The sequence below is a fragment of the Symphalangus syndactylus genome, chromosome 8 (genome assembly GCF_028878055.3).
Source record: "Symphalangus syndactylus isolate Jambi chromosome 8, NHGRI_mSymSyn1-v2.1_pri, whole genome shotgun sequence".
Lineage (NCBI taxonomy): Eukaryota > Metazoa > Chordata > Mammalia > Primates > Hylobatidae > Symphalangus > Symphalangus syndactylus.
Window position 1 is genome coordinate 107,487,383 of NC_072430.2, and position 23,402 is coordinate 107,510,784.

General features: G+C 42.8%; 1 protein-coding gene across 2 annotated transcripts in view; it reads left to right on the plus strand.

The window, feature by feature from the left end:
* Positions 1-23,402, plus strand: part of NBEAL1 (neurobeachin like 1) — a 230,526-nt gene that overhangs the window by 56,398 nt on the left and 150,726 nt on the right. For both annotated transcript variants that reach the window (XM_055290242.2, XM_055290243.2), the window contains exons 7-8: positions 3,743-3,825; positions 16,791-16,876. In XM_055290242.2, the coding sequence (XP_055146217.1) occupies positions 3,743-3,825; positions 16,791-16,876 (169 nt within the window). The remainder of the gene's footprint in view (positions 1-3,742; positions 3,826-16,790; positions 16,877-23,402) is intronic.

The window sequence follows — 23,402 nt, forward strand, 5'->3', positions numbered from 1 at the left end:
CTCCCAAGTAGCTGGGTTTATAGGCGTGCACCACCATGCCCGGCTGATTTTTTATTTTTTTATTTTTTTATTTTTTTATTTTTATTTATTTATTTTTTTTTGAGACGGAGTCTCGCTTTGTTGCCCAGGCTGGAGTGCAGTGGCGCGATCTCGGCTCACTGCAAGCTCCGCCTCCCGGGTTCACGCCATTCTCCTGCCTCAGCCTCTCCGAGTAGCTGGGACTACAGGCGCCTGCCACCACGCCCGGCTAATTTTTTTTTTGTATTTTTTTTTAGTAGAGACAGGGTTTCACCGTGGTCTCGATCTCCTGACCTCGTGATCCGCCCACCTTGGCTTCCCAAAGTGCTAGGATTACAAGCGTGAGCCACCACGCCTGGCCTTAATTTTTTATTTTTAGTCAAGACAGGGTTTCACCATGTTGGCCAGACTGGTCTTGAACTCCTGACCTCAGTTGATCCACCTGCCTCAGCCTCCCGAAGTGCTAGGATTACAGGTGTGAGCCACTGTGCCCGGCCATGAGTATGGTTTTAAAATGTCTCCCCACAATTACTTATTACTTGTAATTGAAAAATCAGTAATTATTTTGGACAGTACTGGGCCAAATAATCCAGTTGGTTGGATGATCAAAATTAACTGATCATCAGTAAGAAGTAGATGGGTATCATGTGCTCCACATGTGATAACCCTAGGAAGGACACATCTTTGCTTATGTGTTATTCCAGCCAAGCATGCATAGTCTGAATCTAATTGTGAGAAAACAAGCAAATCCCAAGCGAAGAACATTCTAATTTTTTAAAAAAGGAGGGCTGGAGGACAACTTTCTTTAAAAATATCACAAATGGGGTTATGGAAATGTTTCAGATTAAAAGAGGCTAAAGAGACACTAAATGCAATACCTGACCCTGGCCTGGAAGCTGTATTGGAAGAGGGAAATACTACAAAGGATGTTAGTGGGTGAACTGACAAAACTGGAATATGGTTGGTAGATTACATAGAAGTATTGTATCAGTGTTAAATTTATTGAAGTTCGTAACTATACTGTGGTGTTATATAAAACTATATCCTTATTAGCAAATATTCACTAAAATATTAAGACATGAAGGACCATGATATATGTAATTTCCTATATATAATGAGGCCAGGCACAGTGGCTTATGCCTGTAATCCTAACACGTTGGGAGGCTGAGGTAGGAGGATCACTTAAATCCAGGAGTTTGAGGCCAACCTGGGCAACATAGCAGGACCCCATCTTCACAAAAAACAAAAAAAATTAACTGGGTATGGTGGTTTGCACCTATGATCCTAGCTTTGTAGGAGGCTGAGGTGGGAAGATCACTTGAGCCCAGGAGTTAGAGGTTGCAGTGAACTAGGATAGCACCACTTCACTCCAGTCTGGACAGTAGAGCAAGACCCTGTCTCTAAAAGAAAAAAAAAATTGGGGATAAAGTGTTAACAGTGAACTTGGGTAAACTCTATTTGATGTTCTTTGATCTATTCTTATTGTTGCATCTTTTGCCAGAACTTGGACTTTTTCCAAATAAAATTAAGAATAATGATTATGTCCTAGGTATGATGTGAGTACAATGATTATGTCGAGGTATGATATGAGTACAAAAAAGAAGCATGGTGGCTGGGCGCGGTGGCTCACGCCTGTAATCCCAGCACTTTGGGAGGCCAAAGCGGGTGGATCACAAGGTCAGGAGATTGAGACCATCCTGGCTAACACAGTGAAACCCCGTCTCTACTAAAAATACAAAAAATTAGCCGAGTGTGGTGGTGGGTGCCTGTAGTCCCAGCTACTCAGGAGGCTGAGGCAGGAGAATGGCGTGAACCCGGGAGGCAGAGCTTGCAGTGAGCCGAGATTGCACCACTGCACTCCAGCCTGGGCAACAGAGCAAGACTCTGTCTCAAAAAAAAGAAGAAGCCTGGTTAAATCAACCAAGAACATAAACTTAGAAAACTGAGATGCAAATAAGTGTTTTACAGCCCTCTCAGAAACTGGTTGATATGTATTAGCATCTGCTAAATGCTAGATGCTTGGCCCAAATATCAAGTAATAATGGAGCAATTAACTATGCTGTATTCTACAAATGGTATAAGACTAAAGTTCATTTTTAGCTCTACTAACTTATTGAAAACATGCAGTACAAACTACTTGCGCTTTAATTTTTGTGTTCTAATATATGTAATAGTTCTCACCCCTTTTGTTTATGTTAGCATATTAAATTCTTACCACAAATATATTGGAAATTATGTTCATATGTTACATCTAATACAGGAACTTTAGAATGAGTCATTGATCACGAATTGTAGAAGTACATTTTTATTATGTTAATCAAGTGAGGATGTTTATTGTTTGTAGCATAGGTGTTTGGATAGGATATAAGCAATCTATTAGTTAATACCATAATTTATAATGAATGCACAAACTGGAAATAATCTCATGGGAAAACCTAACTGAAAGCTAAATTAAATTTTATCCTTTTAAAATTAATTTTTCTACCACGTGATTGAATTTTTTATTTGAAACTCCAGTGAATTTTGTATTGTTACAAAGACATGAAAATCTTTGATAATGGTCTTAATTAAATAAGAAGATCTATTAATGTTCTAACATGTTTTGTTTGAAATTAAAATAAATACAGCTGGTATAATCACTGTTCTGCCTTCCACACACTGGAAATAGGCATAGATTTAGAAAGCAGTGCAGTAGCAAATGAGGTCTAATATGATTTCTAATGAATTTGGATAGTAGATCTGGATCTTAGAACTCTTTATTTTGCCGTCACTGAGTCCAGCTATGCTTGTCCTATGTGGTTTGTTCTATGATCTATTGACATTTCTTCTTAGGTTTGAAATAATTATAAGGAAAGTAATTTCAATAGCTCAATTATGGTCACTAAGAAGAAAGCATCTTAGACCAGTGCTTTATCAGTACATCATATTTAGATGTACAGAATTTCTATGTGGCTGTCCTTTAAATATTTTCTATTTTTGTTGGCTTTGTCTAGTAATTTTAAATGCTTTTTTTAGGGAATGAAAAAATATCTGTGATTTAAAAAAATTTACTATCTACTAGTTGGAAGTATCATCATAACACTACTCTTTATTCTCCAATCTCCACACCACTATGCCCATCTAAGAGATTCATTTTGTATCGAATTGAAATGTTCTTGTTAAAAGCACGTGCAATTTGTATTGGCTTTACCAAAGCCTGTAGGAAACATAACATCCATCAAAATTACTGGAATTGTTATTAAAAACAAAAATAATCCCAGCCCATACTGGATCTGTATCCTCAGTATGAAAGAAGCTAATGTATGGCCTCATTATCCATTATTATAAAGTTTCAGAAAGTGGCAGAGTGGCCGAGATTTCTGATAAATTTCAACTTTACTGTAATAATATGCTACTAGTCTCAGCTGTCAGTTTAGCATTACTGCTAAACAAATTCTTTTACAGACTGGAAATTTTAAGGACTGACTTCTTGTTCATTTTCCAGTTATTTAGAGATTTAACCTAGCTACCATGTTGCATAATTCAAAAAAATAAATCTGTTAATTGATGAGCAGTTCAGTTATTGGCTAGACTTCCTTTTCAAGATTATGCGAATCCTAGAGATACATAGTTCAAGACACGAATCAAAAATAAAATATTAAATTTGTTTTATAATTGTTTTTGTAATTGTGCCATGTCTGCTTGCCCATGTTGTAATTTATTGTTAACTTCTTTTTAATGATAGACGAATCCTTAGTACTGTGGAAAAGAGCAGACAGAAATATAAACCAGCTTCTCTCACAGTGGAATTCGTCCCTTTCTTTTATCGTAAGTAACACCTCTAATTTCTCTTGCTATGATTATCATCTTACTCTGATTACTTTTTATTCTTACTCTGATTCTGATCTTGATTCAGCTTTGTTAATTTATAAAATAAAGGTTGTAAGAAGATGTCACTGGAGTAAGGTACGTGATTTGTGTTTGGCTGCAATTATTGTACTTGGTTTTATTTAATTTGCTGTTCTCAAAAAATTTTTTTAGAATAGCTGAATATATTAATGATGGTGGTATATTTTATTTTATTTGTTTACTTTTTTTTGAGACGAAGTCGCACACTTGTTGCCCAGGCTGGAGTACAGTGGTGCGATCTCGGCTCACCACAACCTCCACCTCCTGGGTTCAAGCAATTGTCCTGCCTCAGCCTCCCAAAAAGCTGGGATTACAGGCATGCGCCACCACACCCGGCTAATTTTTGTATTTTTAGTAGAGACGGGGTTTCACCATGTTGACCAGGCTGGTCTTGAACTCCTGACCTCAGGTGAACTACCCACCTCAGCCTCCCAAAGTGCTGGGATTACTGGCGTGAGCCACCATGCCTGGCCACTGGTGGTATATTTTAGAACTTCAGAATTTTTATTGAAAATAGGAAACTTGAGAGAGTTAGCCCCTATGTATGTGACTTATATATGCCATCTTTCAAAAATATAGAATAATTTGCAGACTATAAACGGAACACTGTGTGTTCCTTGAGTATGTATTTCCCATTCAAATTTGTCACTTAACATTTTGCCATATTTGCTTCAGTTCTTTCTTTTCCCTGTGAAATGAAAGAAGACAGAAATAGTCCTTTGATTGCTTGCTGAAGATGACTGCAGTGCTGACTCTGCTTGACCACCAGTAGTGATACTGGCTTTAGCTAGGTAATGAAGCTCCATAGTAGACCATCTCTGGAAACTGGCCTCACTTAGAGGATATAGGACAGGAAACCCAGCCTGCCAGTAGAACGGTATAAGGTGTTTCTATTTGTCAGGAGTCCTCACAGCCATCCAAGGGCTATTCTTTGGTCCTCCAAGTGAGGTTATAAAATCAAATTGGTGTGTCAGGGAGCCACTTGGCTTAGAAGTAAAGTATCCCAGGCCGGGCGCGGTGGCTCACGCTTGTAATCCCAGCACTTTGGGAGGCCGAGGCAGGCGGATCACGAGGTCAGGAGATCGAGACCATGGTGAAACCCCGTCTCTACTAAAAATACAAAAAATTAGCCGGGCGTGGTGGCGGACGCCTGTAGTCCCAGCTACTCGGAGAGGCTGAGGCAGGAGAATGGCGTGAACCCGGGAGGCGGAGCTTGCAGTGAGCCGAGATCGTGCCACTGCACTCCAGCCTGGGCGACAGAGCGAGACTCCATCTCAAAAAAAAAAAAAAAAAAAAAAAAAAAAAAAAAAAAAAAAAAAAAAAAAGCCCTTCCTTCCTTCCTTCCTTCCTTCCAACCAACCTTCCTTCCTTCCTTCCTTCCCTCCTTCCCTCCCTCCCTCCCTCCCTCCCTCCCTCCTTCCTTCCTTCCTTCCTTCCTTCCTTCCTTCCCTCTGTGGCCCAGGCTGCAATCTACTTGGCTCCCTGCTGCCTGCGCCGCAGACCGGCGCGCTCCACCGCTGCCTGCTTTTTCTCCTTTGGCTGCAGGCACGCGTTCGCCATGTTGGCCACGCTGGTCGCCAGCTCCTGACGCCGAGTGCTCTGCCCGACTCAGCCTCCCGAGGTACTGGGACTGCAGACGGAGTCTCGCTCACCCGGTGCTTGGTGTTACCCGGGCTGGAGTGCGGTGGCGTGGTGTGGCCTCGCAGCAGCCTCCGCCTCCCAGCCGCCTGCCTTGGCCTACCAGGGTGCTGGGATTGCAGCCCCTGCCCAGCCGCCGCCCCGTCTGGGAGGTGGGGAGCGCCTCTGCCCGGCCACCCATTGTCTGGGAAGTGAGGAGCGCCTCTGCCCGGCCACCCATCGTCTGGGAAATGAGGAGCACCTCTGCCCGGCCGCCCCGTCTGGGAAGTGAGGAGCGCCTCTGCCCGGCCACCCACCGTCTGGGAAGTGAGGAGCGCCTCTGCCCGACCACCCACCGTCTGGGAGGTGAGGAGCGCCTCTGCCCGGCCACCCACCGTCTGGGAGGTGAGGAGTGCCTCTGCCCGGCCACCCATCATCTGGGAGGTGAGGAGCGCCTCTGCCCGGCCACCCCGTCTGGGAGGTGAGGAGCGCCTCTGCCCGGCCACCTCGTCTGGGAGGTGAGGAGCGCCTCTGCCCGGCCACCCCGTCTGGGAGGTGAGGAGCGCCTCTGCCCGGCCACCCATCGTCTGGGAAGTGAGGAGCGCCTCTGCCCGGCCACCCATCGTCTGGGAAGTGAGGAGCGCCTCTGCCCGGCCACCCATCGTCTGGGAAGTGAGGAGCGCCTCTGCCCGGCCACCTATCATCTGGGAAGTGAGGAGCGCCTCTGCCCGGCCGCCCCGTCCGGGAAGAAGTGAGGAGCGCCTCTGCCCGGCCGCCCCGTTCGGGAAGAAGTGAGGAGCGCCTCTGCCCGGCCGCCCCGTCCGGGAAGAAGTGAGGAGCGCCTCTGCCCGGCCGCCCCGTCCGGGAGGAAGTGAGGAGCGCCTCTGCCCGGCCGCCCCGTCTGGGAAGTGAGGAGCGCCTCTGCCCGGCCGCCCCGTCCGGGAAGAAGTGAGGAGTGCCTCTGCCCGGCCGCCCCGTCTAGGAGGTGAGGAGCGCCTCTGCCCGGCCGCCCATCGTCTGGGAGGTGAGGAGCGCCTCTGCCCGGCCGCCCATCGTCTGGGAGGTGAGGAGCGCCTCTGCCCGGCCGCCCATCGTCTGGGAGGTGAGGAGCGCCTCTGCCCGGCCACCCCGTCTGGGAAGTGAAGAGCACCTCTGCCCGGCCGCCCCGTCTGGGAAGTGAGGAGCGCCTCTGCCCGGCCGCCCCGTCTGGGAAGTGAGGAGCGCCTCTGCCCGACCACCCACCATCTGGGAAGTGAGGAGCGCCTCTGCCCGGCCACCCACCGTCTGGGAAGTGAGGAGAGCCTCTGCCCGACCACCCACCGTCTGGGAAGTGAGGAGCGCCTCTGCCCGGCCGCCCCGTCTGGGAAGTGAGGAGCACCTCTGCCCAGCCACCCATCGTCTGGGAAGTGAGGAGCGCCTCTGCCCGGCCACCCAACGTCTGGGAAGTGAGGAGCGCCTCTGCCCGGCCACCCATCGTCTGGGAAGTGAGGAGCGCCTCTGCCCGGCCACCCATCGTCTGGGAAGTGAGGATCGCCTCTGCCCGGCCACCTATCGTCTGGGAGGTGAGGAGCGCCTCTGCCCGGCTGCCCCATCTGGGAAGTGAGGAGCGCCTCTGCCCGGCCGCCCTGTCCGGGAAGAAGTGAGGAGCGCCTCTGCCCGGCCGCCCCGTCCGGGAAGAAGTGAGGAGCGCCTCTGCCCGGCCGCCCCGTCTGGGAAGTGAGGAGCGCCTCTGCCCGACCACCCACCGTCTGGGAAGTGAGGAGCGCCTCTGCCCGGCCACCCACCGTCTGGGAAGTGAGGAGCGCCTCTGCCCGGCCGCCCCGTCTGGGAAGTGAGGAGCACCTCTACCCGGCCACCCATCGTCTGGGAAGTGAGGAGCGCCTCTACCCGGCCACCCACTGTCTGGGAAGTGAGGAGCGCCTCTGCCCAACCACCCACCGTCTGGGAAGTGAGGAGCGCCTCTGCCCGGCCGCCCCGTCTGGGAAGTGAGGAGCACCTCTGCCCGGCCACCCATCATCTGGGAAGTGAGGAGCGCCTCTGCCCGACCACCCACCGTCTGGGAAGTGAGGAGCGCCTCTGCCCGGCCACCCATCGTCTGGGAAGTGAGGAGTGCCTCTGCCCGGCCGCCCCGTCTGGGAAGTGAGGAGCGCCTCTGCCCGGCCACCCATCGTCTGGGAAGTGAGGAGCACCTCTGCCCGGCCACCCATCGTCTGGGAAGTGAGGATCGCCTCTGCCCGGCCACCTATCATCTGGGAGGTGAGGAGCGCCTCTGCCTGGCCGCCCCATCTGGGAAGTGAGGAGCGCCTCTGCCCGGCCGCCTCGTCTGGGAAGAAGTGAGGAGCACCTCTGCCCGGCCACCCCGTCCGGGAAGAAGTGAGGAGCGCCTCTGCCCGGCCGCCCCGTCTGGGAAGTGAGGAGCGCCTCTGCCCGGCCGCCCCGTCCGGGAAGAAGTGAGGAGCGCCTCTGCCCGGCCACCCATCGTCTGGGAAGTGAGGAGCGCCTCTGCCCGGTCACCCCGTCCGAGAAGAAGTGAGGAGCGCCTCTGCCCGGCCACCCATCGTCTGGGAAGAAGTGAGGAGCGTCTCTGCCTGGCCGCCCCGTCTGGGAGGTCTACCACGGAGGCCAGGGGCAATGTGGGGGCTGGACGTGGTGGCTCACGCCTGTGGTCCCGGCACTCTGGGGGGCGAGGCGGGTTGATCACTTCGGGCTAGGAGTTCGAGACCAGTCTGGCCAACTTGGCGAAGCATGAAAAATACAGCCGACAAACCAACCAACCAACTCAGTGACAACAAAACCGGTCTACCCTGGAGTCATACTCTAATTTTTTCTATTTTCCTCCCTTTCTGATCCTTTATCCCACTTTCTTTTTCTTCCTCTTCCTTCTCCCTCTTCTTTGTCAAATAGAAGATTGAGTTATTATCACTGATCCATATAAAGTCCCTCTCTCATTTATTTTAACTCCCACCCCCCATTTTTATTCCCCGACTCCCCATGTGCAACCTTCCTAATATGTTTGATACGCATCTTTTTGTTTGTATGTATTTTTTAGAAAATGTTTATTGTTTATGTGTGCAAAAAAAATTAATAATAAAAAAAAAACCTAAAAAAAAAAAAAAAAAAAAAAAAAAAGAAGTAAAGTATCCCATAAAAGCCTTTGTCTCTTGTATATATAGGTTGCGTGCTTATTTTGTTAATTTATCCCAAAGTATTGTATATTTTGTATGCTTGTAAATGATTTATCTTATTCATTTTTGGAGAGAGATGCGGTCTCATTCTGTTGCTCAGGCTAGAGTGTAGTAGTGCAATCATAGCTCACTATATAACCTCCAACTGTGAGCTCAGGTCGTCCTCTCACCTCCGCCTCCCAAATACCTAGGACTACAGGCATGTGCCACCATGCCTGGCTAATACAACTTTTTATGGAGGCAAAGTCTCACTATGTTGCCTAGGCTGGTCTCAGACTCCTGGCCTCAAGTGATCCTCCCACCTCAGCCTCTCCAAGTATTGGGATTACAGGTGAGAGCCACCATGCCCAGCCTGATTTGTTTTAAATTGTATTTTTCATTTTTAAAACTAGTATATAGAAATACAATTTGTTTTTGTATATTGATTTTTATATCCTTGTTCCCACATGTAGAAGGGAAAAAATTCAGTCTTTCACTATTAAATATGATATTAGCTATATGTTTTTAAAAATAGATGCCCTTTATTAAGTAGAGGAAGTCTTATTTTAACCCTAGTTTGCTAATAGTTTTTATTACTGAATGGACATTGACTTTTTTTTTTTTAATGTACTTTTACTACATCTATTTGAGGTGCTTGTTAATTGGCAAAATACATAGATTGATTTTCAAATATTTAACATCATATTTCTGGCCTAAACTACCTTTCGTTGTGATTATATAATTAACTTGTATTTGTCTCTGTCTCTCTCTTTTTTTTTTGAGAAACAGGGTGTTGCTCTGTTGTCCAGTCGGGAGTGCTATGGTATAATCATAGTTTACTGTAGCCTTAAACTCCTGGGCTCAAGTGATTTTCTTGCCTCAGCCTCCTAAGTAGCTGGGACTAGAGGAATGCACCATCATAAGCAGTGTATTAGTTCGTTCCCACACTGCCATAAAGTAATACCTGAGACTGGGGTAATTGATAAAGAAAAGAGGTTTAATTGGCTCGTGGTTCTGCAGACAATACAGGAAGCATGACAGCCTCTGCTTCTGGGGAAGCCTCAGAAGCTTTTACTTAAGGCAGAAGGTGAAGCAGGAGCAGGACCAAGAGTGAGAAAGCTGGGAGGTGCTATACACTTTTAAATGACCAGATCTCATGAGAACTCTGTCATGAGAACAGCACCAAAGGGTTGCTGCTAAATTATGCATGAAGGATCCACCCCCATGATCCAGTCACTTCCCACCAGGCCCCACCTCCAACACTGGGGATTACAGTTGAACATGAGATTTCGGTGGGGGCATAGATCCAAACCATATCAGCTGGCTAATTTAACAAAATGTTTTTGTAGATACGGTCTTGCTGTGTTGCCTCCAGGCTGGTCTTGAACTCCTGGCCTCTAGTGATCCTCCTTCCTCAGTCTTCCAAAGTGCTAGGATTATAGTATATTATCCTTTTTATGTAATACTGCATTTGATTGATTTTTTGTTTAAAAATTTTGTATCTCTGTTCAAGGACGGTAAGGGTTTCTAGGATTTTTTCCCTTATATGTCTTATATGGTTTTTGTCTTAGTCTGCTTGGATTGTCATAACAAAATACTGTAGACTGGGTGGCTTAAATAACAGAAGTTCATTTCTCACAGTTCTGGAGTCTGGAAAGTCCAGCAGGGTTTATTTTCTGATGAGATCTGTCTTTGTGGCTTGCAGATAGTCATCTTTTTGCTGTGTCCTCACATGTTGGAAAAAGACTGTTGTCTCTTCCTCTTCTTACAAGGGCGCTAGTTCTCTTTGATCAAGGCTCTACTTTTATGACCTCATTTAACTTTAATCACTTCTTTAAAGGCCCTGTCTGCAATACAGTCACATGGGGAGATGTTAGGGCTTCCACATATTAATTTTGGGGGTACACAGTTCACTCTATACCACTCCGTCCTTGCCCCCCCAATTCATGTACTTACCACATACAGAATACATCCATTTTATCTCAATAGCCCCAAATGTCTTAACTCATTCTCACATCAACTCTGTAAGTCTAAAGTTCAAAATCTTATCTAAATATCTAAATCTGATACTGGTGAGACTGAAGTTACAATTCATCCTGACTCAAAGTCCCTTTCCAGCTGTAAACCTGTGAAAACAAGTTATATGTAACCAGAATACAATGTTGGAACAGATATAGGATACACATTCCCATTCCAAAAGGGAGACAGTGGAAGGAATAAAGGGGTGACAGGTCTCAGGTAAGCCTAAAACCTAGTAAGGTAAATTCTATTAGGCATTAAAGCTTGAGAATAGCCCTCTTTGGTTGATACTCTGTACTTCATGTGCACTGGGTTGCCAGTGTCACTCCGACCCCAGTTCTCTGCAAGGGCCCCACCCATAATGCTGTCTGTGAGGGCAGCTCCACCATTGAGGCACTAGGTAGGTCATCCTGGCCCACTGAAACCTGACCTGTGCTCCTACCCTTTGAAACCAAGGAAGAGGAAATAGCCTTGCCTCCTGGATCTTTGGTGGGAATGGCAGCGTTCATAATCTCTGAATTGCTTTCAGAGTTTTTCTTATCACACATTCAAACTGAATAGCTTTGTGGTCTGATCTATAGAATCCAAGAAGTCTAACAGTCTACCTTCATTCCTTCCCACTTTCTCTGTCCCCTTTAGTTCAACATGGTAGTGTCTTTTCTGGTATAATCCCATATCCATTCCTGGCCTCACTAAGCTGGCTGATTAGGTCCACTAGTTATACCCATGGTGTGTTTATCAGTCACACCCTCAGTATTTTCTTTAGAACAAGCTTTCCTGTTTGTTTGCTTTTTATCATTTGGATAGGCTGAGAATTTTCTAAATCTTCAGCTTCTGGTTCTTTTGTGCTTAACAGTTTCTTCTTTAGTTTATTTCTGTCTTCTCACATTTTAAGTATAAGCAGTCAGAAGGAGAAATTAAGCTGCTCCTTCAACACTTGCTTAGAAATCGCCTTAGCTAAATATCCAATTTTATTGCTTGCTGCACGTTCCACCTTCCACAAAACACTAGAACACAGTTCAGCCAAGTTCTTTGCCACTTTATAATAAGGATCACCTTTCCACTGGTTTTCAATAACATGCTCCTTATTTATGTTTGAGAGCTCACCAGAATTGCCCTGAAGGTCCCTATTTGCAGCATGCACCTCAAAACTCTTCCAGCCTCTACCCATTACCCAGTTCTAAAGCTGCTTCTGTATTCTTAGGTCTTTGTTGTAGTAGCACTCTATTTCTTTGTAGCAAAATCTGTCTTAGTCTGCTTGGGCTGGTATAACAAAATACTATTGATTTGGTGGCTCAAACAACAATGCTGGTCATATTAAATGAGTTAGGCAGGGTTCTCTTTTCCTCTATTTTCTGTGAGAGTTGGTTTGAGAATGCTATTATGATTTTCTTAACATTCACCAGCAGATCTGGACCTGGAGATTACCTTGTGGAAAGGTTTTGTTTTGTTTTTCATTGAGACAGAATCTTGCTATATTGCTCAGGCTCGTCTTGAATTCCTGGGCTCAAGTGATCTTACCACCTCAGCCTCCTGAGTAGCTGAGACTATAGGCATGTGTGTTGTGCCCAGTGTGAAAAGGTTTTAAATTATGGAATAAATTTATTTGCTAGATAAAGGGCTACTCAGATTTTCTATTTCTTCTTGTGTTAGTTTTTATAATTCATGTCTTTCAAGGAATTTGTGTTTTTCATCACATAAATTGTGTTGAATTTATTGGCATAAAGTTGTTCATAGTATTTCTTCATGTATCCTTCTTAAATCTGTGGAATTTAAATTAATGTCTCCTCTTTCATTCCTGACCTTGATAATTTACATTTTTCTCTCTTCTTTTTTCTTGATTGGTCTAGCTAGAGGTTTTTAAATTATATTGATCCTGGTACATACCTGTAGTCCCGGCTACTTAGGAGGCTGAGGCAGGAGGATCACCTTAGCCCAGGGGTTCGGGGCTATAGTGCGCTATGATTGTGCCTATGAATAGCCACTGCATTCCAGCCTGGGCAACATAGTGAGACCCTGTCTCTTAAAAATTTATATTGATCTTTCCAGTGAACCAGCTTTTGATTTCATTGATTTTCCTCTATTGTTTGTTTCCTTTTTCATTATTTTTTCTATTATCTTTAATATTAACTTCCTCTTAATTGCTCTTCTTTTTCTAGCTTCTTAGAGTGAAAGGTCAATCTTTGATTAGATCTTTATTTAGACCTTCTTTTCTAGAGTGAACATGAATCATTGCTTTAGTTGTGCCCCACAGATTTTGATATGTTTGTTTTAATTTTGTTAAAACGAAGTTTTCTTATTTGGTTTAAAATACTTTCAAATTGGGGAAATGTTGGTCAAATTTCATACAAAATTTCGGTTAGGCAGAATAAATTCAAGAGAGCTACTACATAACATTGTGACTGTAGTTAGTAACAATGCATTGCATACTTGAAAATGGCTAAGAGAGTAGCTAAAAGAGAGGTCACCACAAAAAAAGTTAAGTATGTGAGGTAATGTATATGTTAATTAGTTTGATTTAGCCACAATGTATACATATTTCAAAATACCAGATTGTTCACTGTAAATATATGCAATTTGTATTTGTCAATTAAAAAAGATTACGTTAATAAAATGAAAAGGAATGTATTGTTTAATCTGCACATGTTGGGGGAGTTTCCAGATCCTTTTTTCTTTCTTTCTTTTTTTTGACACGGGGTCTTACTCTGTCACCCAGGCTGGAGTGGTGCAGTGGTGTGATCTTGGCACACTGCAGCCTCTGCCTCCCGGGTTCAAGCAATTCTCATATCTCAGCCTCTGGAGTAGCTGGGATTACAGGTGCCCGCCATCACACCCAGCTAATTTTTGTATATGGGGTTTCATCACATTGGCCAGGCTGGTCTCGAACTCCTGGCCTCAAGTGAGCCACCCGCCTCAGCCTCCCAAAGTGCTAGGATTACAGGTATGAGCCTCCACCCCCAGCCCTTTTTTTCTTTATGGTGAAAAAAAGTGTATATTTGGAATTACCCTGCTGGACTCAGTTTAGATGATCCCAGTTTTGTAGGCAATATTGAAAGCATCATAATCAGGAGGCAGTCTAACATATGCCTTCTCTCCAGCAGTCCTGATTGGGGTGTAGACCTGGCCACATCATTGTCAATAGAGCTTCTTCATGGCCTGTCTGATCTGTTGTTGGGCTTGATATCTACAGTGAACACAAGTGTTTCCTGTCATCTTTTTCACGGCTGACTTAGTGCCTTAAAGGGATTTTGGTGCTGGCATAGTAGTCAAGTTTGTATCTTCTCTGACTGTTCCTCTGAGGATGTTTGGGCTGTCTTTGGAACCATGGTGTCTTGGGCCACCAGAAGGTGGTGATGTGCAGACTGTATGTGTGTGGGGGGTGGGGTGGATGCCTTTTAGCCGTGCCTTCTTGGCCTTCATAGCCTTGGCTTTGGCTTTGGCTTTGGGAGGGGCAGGGACCACCTTCCTTTTAATGCCATCTCATGAAAAGGGTCTCCAGATAATCTTTTTTTCATTACTTTCTAATATATTTCCATTATGGCAAGAGAAAATACTCTTTGTGACTTCAATAAACTTAAACTCATTGAGTTGTATTTTCTTATTTATATTTATTGAGTTCCACTTTTCATCATGAATAACAGTCCTTGCCTTGATTATATTTCTTGCCTACTTTGTCAGATACTAATATAGCCACCCAGCAATCTTATGATGAGAGTTTGCATGGTATATGTTTTTATGTCCTTTTTATGTATTATCTTTCTGTGTGTCCACTGTGGCTGAATGGAACGCTGTCATCTTCTAGCTCTGTGTAAAATCAGAGAATTACTTAGCTTACAATTTCTTCGTAGTTTTTTGCCGATCTTGTGGGATATCACACTATTGTGTGAGGATAGATACTGAGACACAAAATGAGCCCTGTGCATATTTCTGGAGCACTTCCTCTGTATAGCTTCCTCCACTCCAGTACTCTGCTTTACAAATTCCAGTTGCCTAGGCCTCCCTGAACTTTGATTTCTGTCTCCTCAACTCAGCAAATGGCTTGTTCTTTTAGGGTTCCTCCTTTCCATGTAGCAGTTCAGAAAGTGTCTCCAAACAGGAATCTGTGGTGTAATTCTTGTGCTTACTTTGTTTTCCTTCTTGTGTGTATATCACAGTTCTGTGACCCAGTTTCTGGAACTGATTTTCTCCAGTTTTCTAGTTGTTTATAGCTGAAAGCCATGTGTAGTACCAGTTATTCTGATATAGCTGGAACTTCTTAATTTTTTAATTATAAGTTTCTATCCAGGTTACCTCAAAGCTGTTTCTTTTTGGTAACATTTGTTACTGGAAATAATTTTATTGTTATGGTCTTGTCCCAGTGTGTAATGACATATGCAAAAGGGTATTCATAACAGCATCAAAAGAAAGGGGAAAAGCATAGCAGTTTATCAGTAGAGAACTGGTTAAGTGAAGGTAACACATTGTAGTGGTGTATGCCCTCTAGTCATTACAAAAAATGAATTAGGCAGGTGTATCTGTTAAGATGTAGTAATGTCCAGGCTTGACGCAGTGGCTCACCCTTGTACTCCCAGCACTTTGGGAGGCTGAGGTGGGCAGATCACCTGAGCCCAGGAGTTTGAGGCCAGCCTGGACAACATTGCAAAATCCTGGCTCTACAAAAAAAATAACAAAAAATTAGATGGTCATGGTAGCGTGTGCCTGTAGTCCCAGCTACCTGGGAGGCCGAGGTGGGAGGATCACGGGAGCCTAGGCAGCCAAGGCTGCAGTGAGCTGTGATTGCCCTCCAGCCTAGGCAATAAAGTAAGACCCTGTCTCAAAAAAAAAAAAGTAGAAAGATATAGTAATGTCCAGAATGTATTAAGTTAAAAAGCAAAAAAAGTATGATGCAGGAGTACATATATGTACTGTGTACTTTTTTTTTTTTTTTGAGATGAAGTGTTGCTCTGTTGCCCAGGCTGGAGTGCAGTGGCATGATCTCAGCTCACTGCAACCTCTGCCTCCTGGGTTCAAGAGATTCTCTTGCCTCAGCTTCCCGAGTAGCTGAGATTACAGGTGCCCGCCACCACACCTGGCTAATTTTTGCATTTTTAGTAGAGATGGGATTTCACCATGTTGGCCAGGCTGGCCTCGAACTCCTGACCTCAGGTGATCCGCCTGCCTCGGCCTCCCAAAGTGCTGGGATTATAGGCGTGAGCCACTGCGCCCAGCCTAGATGTCTCTTTACTAAGACTATTACGCCTCTCGTTAGTAAAAATTGACCATCATTAGTCAACTAGAAAATGAAAGAGTTGGACAAAAAGATTTCCTGGATCCACTCCAGGGCTAATATTCTAAAATTCTGGTACCAATAGTAATCTTTCTTTTAAAATTATAAATTATTTATTTATTTTTTTTAAAGGCTATACATGCATAGGACAAAGAAAAAGCAGCATAAAGACCTGACAAGGGGCTGGGTGCGGTGGCTCACACCTGTAATCCTAGCACTTTGGGAGGCTGAGACGGGTGGATCATCTGAGGTCTCTACTAAAAATACAAAAATTAGCTGGGTGTGGTGGCAGGCATCTGTAATCCCAGGTACTCCGGAGGCTGAGGCAGGAGAATCGCTTGAACCTGGGAGGTGGAGATTGCAGTGTGCTGAGATCACACCACTGCACTCCAGCCTGGGCGATACAGCGAGACTCCATCTCAAAGGAGAAAAAAAAAAAAAAGAGAGAGACAACTAATTTTATGCCAGGTTTGGGTTAGTTTCTAGCCCTGTCAGTTAGTAGCCATGTGACTTCAGGCAAGATATTAACTTCTGACCTTCCTTTTCCTCATTTATAAATGGGGGCCAAATATCCTTATATGGAGAATTATGAGAACTAAGTGAGATGACGTAAATACCTAAAATGCTATCTAGTAGATGGCTTCTCTTTTCTTTTCCTAAGACAAAATGCATATCAACCCTGGCTTTTAACACAGATCAGCCTTTTCACAAATAGTTCTTTGTGTTTGCATCAGACATTCCTTAAAGATAAATCATAATGTGAAAGACAAATCTTATTTATTTATTTATTTATTTATTTATTTATTTATTATTTACAGAATGTTTTCAGGAAAGTGAACATCTCAAGGAAAGTCTTAAATGTTGCTTACTGCATCTCTTTGGAGCCATTGTAGCCGGTGGGCAGGTAAGGAAAGTGTTGAAATTTAATAAATAAAATTATAATTAACAGTGCAAAAAGCTTTCCATGGATTATTTAGTATGTTCTTTGTCTTTTTATAATTTCATTCACCATACAAATATTGAACTTATATATTATAACTAATTTACTTCTTTTGTTTTCCAAAAAACCTAAGTAATATTTAGCACTGACAATAAAATTACTGAATAAATAAACAAATTTAACAATTTTTGGTATTGTAAGTTCTTATTTATGTTAGCTTTCAAGCACTAGTTTTTATTTCAGATGATAGAGGAAGTTAACCTCATCAGTCCATTTGATGAAATCAAAGGCTAGTAGTTTGGTTTCTAAAGACACAAATTTATTCACTCTTCTCTGTACTTATAATACTAAATGTATTTTTGTAAGTTTATATGTTTTTTTTTTTCAACAAATTCAACTAGTGTTTTTAAATTTACAAAAAAGAATTTCTAGTATTTTTTTAAGGTAAGCATCTGAGTGCTGTCATAAACTTTTCTGTTTTTGTTTTTTGAAATGGGGTCTCGCTTTGTTTCCCAGGCTGGAGTGCAGAAGTGCGACTATTGGCTCACTGCAACCTCTGCCTCCCAGGTTCAAGCAATCCTCCCACTTCAGCCTCCCAAGTAGCTGGGACTACAGGCACACACCACCATGCCCAGTTAATTTTTGTATTTTTAGCAAACACGAGATTTTGCTATATTGCCCAGGCGGGTCAAACTGCTGGGCTCAAGCGATCTGCCCACCTCAGCCTCCCCAAGTACTGGAATTACGGGCGTGAGTCCCCCATGCCTTACCACTGTCATAAACTTTGAATATAAATTCTAGTTGACAAAAGGATTATAGTTCAGAAAGTACATGTATAAACATGTGTTTTCTTAAACCACACAGTTTAGATCAGAGGTTCCTAACACTTGTACTTTTTATACCACACAGCCCTTGGGCAATCTGATAAAGCCCTTTATCAGAATGTTTTAAATGCCTGAAATAAAGGAAATCAATTATACTGAAATGCAGTTACTAAAATATTAATAAAACAAATCTGTGACATAGTAATATGTGCTTCTTTATAATACATTAAATTAAAAAAGCTATAACAGCAAGTCTAGAAACTAATGTAACTTCCAAGAAGAAATTAGCATAAATGATATTTTGAGAGACTGTAACAGCTGTAATAAATGAAAATGCATATGATTTTTACTGATGACAAAATCACAAGTTTGTTTTGTTTTGTTTGTTGTTGTTCTGAGACAGGGTTTTGTTCTGCTGCCCAGAGTGGAGTGCAGTGTCTCTATCATGGCTCACTGCAGCCTTGGCCTCCTGGCTCAGTCATTTCTCCCACTTCAGCCTCCTGAGGAGCTGGGACTACAGGTGCACACCACCACACTCAGCTAATTTTTGTATTTTTGTAAAGACACTCTTTTGCCATGTTGCCCAGGTTGAGCAGTTCCTGGCTCAAGCAACCTGCCCATTTCAGACTCCCAAAGTGCTGGGATTACAGGTGTGAGTCACTGTGCCTAGCCAACAAAATCACAAGTATTATTTATACTACTGTTCTTCTGTTGCTTGCATTTAAACTTGAAGGAAATACTAAGTTTTAGTTAGAGATTAGTAGAAATTAAGATATCTGGTTTTTTCCATCCAAGTTTATAAATCTCTGTAATTCCCTCCCTCTATCCCTCTGTTTCTTTCTCTATCTTAGGTCGAAAGTTTTTATCTTCTCTTTTTTAACTATCAGTTTTTTCTTTCACATTAAACATTGTCTTACTAGCATCTGTGTACTATGTTCTTTTTTTTTTTTTTTTTTTGAATCTCTATTTCTTTTTTTTTTTTTTTTTTTTTTTTTTTTATTATACTTTAGGGTTTTAGGGTACATGTGCACAATGTGCAGTTTTGTTACATATGTATCCATGTGCCATGTTGATTTCCTGCACCCATTAACTCGTCATTTAGCATTAGGTGTATCTCCTAATGCTGTCCCTCCCCCCTCCCCCCACCCCACAACAGTCCCCGGAGTGTGATGTTCCCCTTCCTGTGTCCATGAGTTCTCATTGTTCAATTCCCACCTATGAGTGAGAACATGCGGTGTTTGGTTTTTTGTCCTTGCGATAGTTTACTGAGAATGATGTTTTCCAGTTTCATCCATGTCCCTACAAAGGACACGAACTCATCATTTTTTATGGCTGCATAGTATTCCATGGTGTATATGTGCCACATTTTCTTAATCCAGTCTATCGTTGTTGGACATTTGGGTTGGTTCCAACTCTTTGCTATTGTGAATAGTGCCGCAATAAACATACGTGTGCATGTGTCTTTATAGCAGCATGATTTATAGTCCTTTGGGTATATACCCAGTAATGGGATGGCTGGGTCAAATGGTATTTCTAGTTCGAGATCCCTGAGGAATCGCCACACTGACTTCCACAATGGTTGAACTAGTTTACAGTCCCACCAACAGTGTAAAAGTGTTCCTATTTCTCCACATCCTCTCCAGCACCTGTTGTTTCCTGACTTTTTAATGATGGCCATTCTAACTGGTGTGAGATGGTATCTCACTGTGGTTTTGATTTGCATTTCTCTGATGGCCAGTGATGAGGAGCATTTCTTCATGTGTTTTTTGGCTGCATAAATGTCTTCTTTTGAGAAGTGTCTGTTCATGTCCTCTGCCCACTTTTTGATGGGGTTGTTTGTTTTTTTCTTGTAAATTTGTTTGAGTTCATTGTAGATTCTGGATATTAGCCCTTTGTCAGATGAGTAGGTTGCAAAAATTTTCTCCCATTGTGTAGGTTGCCTGTTCACTCTGATGATAGTTTCTTTTGCTGTGCAGAAGCTCTTTAGTTTAATGAGATCCCATTTGTCGATTTTGGCTTTTGTTGCCATTGCTTTTGGTGTTTTAGACATGAAGTCCTTGCCCACGCCTATGACCTGAATGGTATTGCCTAGGTTTTCTTGTAGGATTTTAATGGTTTTAGGTCTAACATATAAGTCTTTAATACAGAGAACGCCACAAAGATACTCCTCGAGAAGGGCAACTCCAAGACACATAATTGTCAGATTCACCAAAGTTGAAATGAAGGAAAAAATGTTAAGGGCAGCCAGAGAGAAAGGTCGGGTTACCCACAAAGGGAAGCCCATCAGACTAACAGCTGATCTCTCAGCAGAAACTCTACAAGCCAGAAGAGAGTGGGGGCCGATATTCAACATTCTTAAAGAAAAGAATTTTCAGCCCAGAATTTCCTATCCCGCCAAACTAAGCTTCATAAGTGAAGGAGAAATAAAATACTTTACAGACAAGCAAACGCTGAGTGATTTTGTCACAACCAGGCCTGCCCTAAAAGAGCTCCTGAAGGAAGCACTAAACATGGAAAGGAACAACCGGTACCAGCCCCTGCAAAAACATGCCAAATTGTAAAGACCATCGAGGCTAGGAAGAAACTATAGCAACTAACGAGCAAAATAACCAACTAACATCATAATGACAGGATCAGATTCACACATAACAATATTCACGTTAAATGTAAATGGGCTAAATGCTCCAATCAAAAGACACAGACTGGCAAACTGGATAAGGAGTCAGGACCCATCAGTGTGCTGTATTCAGGAAACCCATCTCACGTGCAGAGACACACATAGACTCAAAATAAAGGGATGGAGGAAGATCTATCAAGCAACTGGAAAACAAAAAAAGGCAGGGGTTGCAATCCTAGTCTCTGATAAAATAGACTTTAAGCCAACAAAGATCAAAAGAGACAAAGAAGGCCATTACATAATGGTAAAGGGATCAATTCAACAAGAAGAGCTAACTATCCTAAATATATATGCACCCAACACAGGAGCACCCAGATTCATAAAGCAAGTCCTCAGTGACCTACAAAGGGACTTAAACTCCCACACAATAATAATGGGAGATTTTAACACCCCACTGTCAGCATTAGACAGATCAACGAGACAGAAAGTTAACAAGGATATCCAGGAATTGAACTCAGCTCTACATAAAGTGGACCTAATAGACATCTACAGAACTCTCCACCCCAAATCAACAGAATATACATTTTTTTCAGCACCACACCGCACCTATTCCAAAATTGACCACATAGTTGGAAGTAAAGCTCTTCTCAGCAAATGTAAAAGAACAGAGATTATAACAAACTGTCTCTCAGACCACAGTGCAATCAAACTAGAACTCAGGATTAAGAAACTCAGTCAAAACCGCTCAACTACATGGAAACTGAACAACCTGCTCCTGAATGACTATTGGGTACATAATGAAATGAAGGCAGAAATAAAGATGTTCTTTGAAACCAACGAGAACAAAGACACAACATACCAGAATCTCTGGGACACGTTCAAAGCAGTGTGTAGAGGGAAATTTATAGCACTAAATGCCCACAAGAGAAAGCAGGAAAGATCCAAAATTGACACCCTAACATCACAATTAAAAGAACTAGAAAAGCAAGAGCAAACACATTCAAAAGCTAGCAGAAGGCTAGAAATAACTAAAATCAGAGCAGAACTGAAGGAAATAGAGACACAAAAAACCCTTCAAAAAATTAATGAATCCAGGAGCTGGTTTTTTGAAAAGATCAACAAAATTGATGGACCGCTAGCAAGACTAATAAAGAAGAAAAGAGAGAAGAATCAAATAGATGCAATAAAAAACGAAAAAGGGGATATCACCACCGATCCCACAGAAATACAATCTACCATCAGAGAATACTACAAACACCTCTATGCAAATAAACTAGAAAATCTAGAAGAAATGGATAAATTCCTCGACAAATACACCCTCCCAAGACTAAACCAGGAAGAAGTTGAATCTCTGAATAGACCAATAACAGGTTCTGAAATTGTGGCAATAATCAATAGCTTACCAACCAAAAAGAGTCCAGGACCTGATGGATTCACAGCTGAATTCTACCAGAGGTACAAGGAGGAACTGGTACCATTCCTTCTGAAACTATTCCAATCGATAGAAAAAGAGGGAATCCTCCCTAACACATTTTACGAAGCCAGCATCATCCTGATACCAAAACCTGGCAGAGACTTAACCGAAAAAGAGAATTTCAGACCAATATCCTTGATGAACATTGATGCAAAAATCCTCAATAAAATACTGGCAAACCGAATCCAGCAGCACATCAAAAAGCTTATCCACCATGATCAAGTGGGCTTCATCCCTGGGATGCAAGGCTGGTTCAACATACGCAAATCAATAAATGTAATCCAGCATATAAACAGAACCAAAGACAAAAACCACATGATTATCTCAATAGATGCAGAAAAGGCCTTTGACAAAATTCAACAACCCTTCATGCTAAAAACTCTCAATAAATTAGGTATCGATGGGACGTATCTCAAAATAATAAGAGCTATCTACGACAAACCCACAGCCAATATCATACTGAATGGGCAAAAACTGGAAGCATTCCCTCTGAAAACTGGCACAAGACAGGGATGCCCTCTGTCACCGCTCCTATTCAACATAGTGCTGGAAGTTCTGGCCAGAGCAATCAGGCAGGAGAAGGAAATAAAGGGTATTCAATTAGGAAAAGAGGAAGTCAAATTGTCCCTGTTTGCAGATGACATGATTGTATATCTAGAAAACCCCATTGTCTCAGCCCAAAATCTCCTTAAGCTGATTAGCAACTTCAGCAAAGTCTCAGGATACAAAATTAATGTACAAAAATCACAAGCATTCTTGTACACCAATAACAGACAAACAGAGAGCCAAATCATGAGTGAACTCCCATTCACAATTGCTTCAAAGAGAATAAAATACCTAGGAATCCAACTTACAAGGGATGTGAAGGACCTCTTCAAGGAGAACTACAAACCACTGCTCAATGAAATAAAAGAGGATACAAACAAATGGAAGAACATTCCATGCTCATGGGTTGGAAGAATCAATATCGTGAAAATGGCCATACTGCCCAAGGTAATTTATAGATTCAATGCCATCCCCATCAAGCTACCAATGACTTTCTTCACAGAATTGGAAAAAACTATTTTAAAGTTCATATGGAACCAAAAAAGAGCCCGCATCGCCAAGTCAATCCTAAGCCAAAAGAACAAAGCTGGAGGCATCACGCTACCTGACTTTAAACTATACTACAAGGCTACAGTAACCAAAACAGCATGGTACTGGTACCACCACAGAGACATAGATCAATGGAACAGAACAGAGCCCTCAGAAATGATGCTGCATAGCTACAACTATCTGATCTTTGACAAACCTGACAAAAACAAGAAATGGGGAAAGGATTCCCTATTTAATAAATGGTGCTGGGAAAACTGGCTAGCCATATGTAGAAAGCTGAAACTGGATCCCTTCCTTACACCTTATACAAAAATTAATTCAAGATGGACTATGTTCTTAATATTGTTGTACCAAATTACATATTTAAATTATAATTTAAAAAACTTAGAAACCTGTATTTTTAAAAACTTAAGTAAATTTTATTTAAAGATACAAAATTATGCCAATAATACACTAGGCATATTACCTTATTATTTTTGG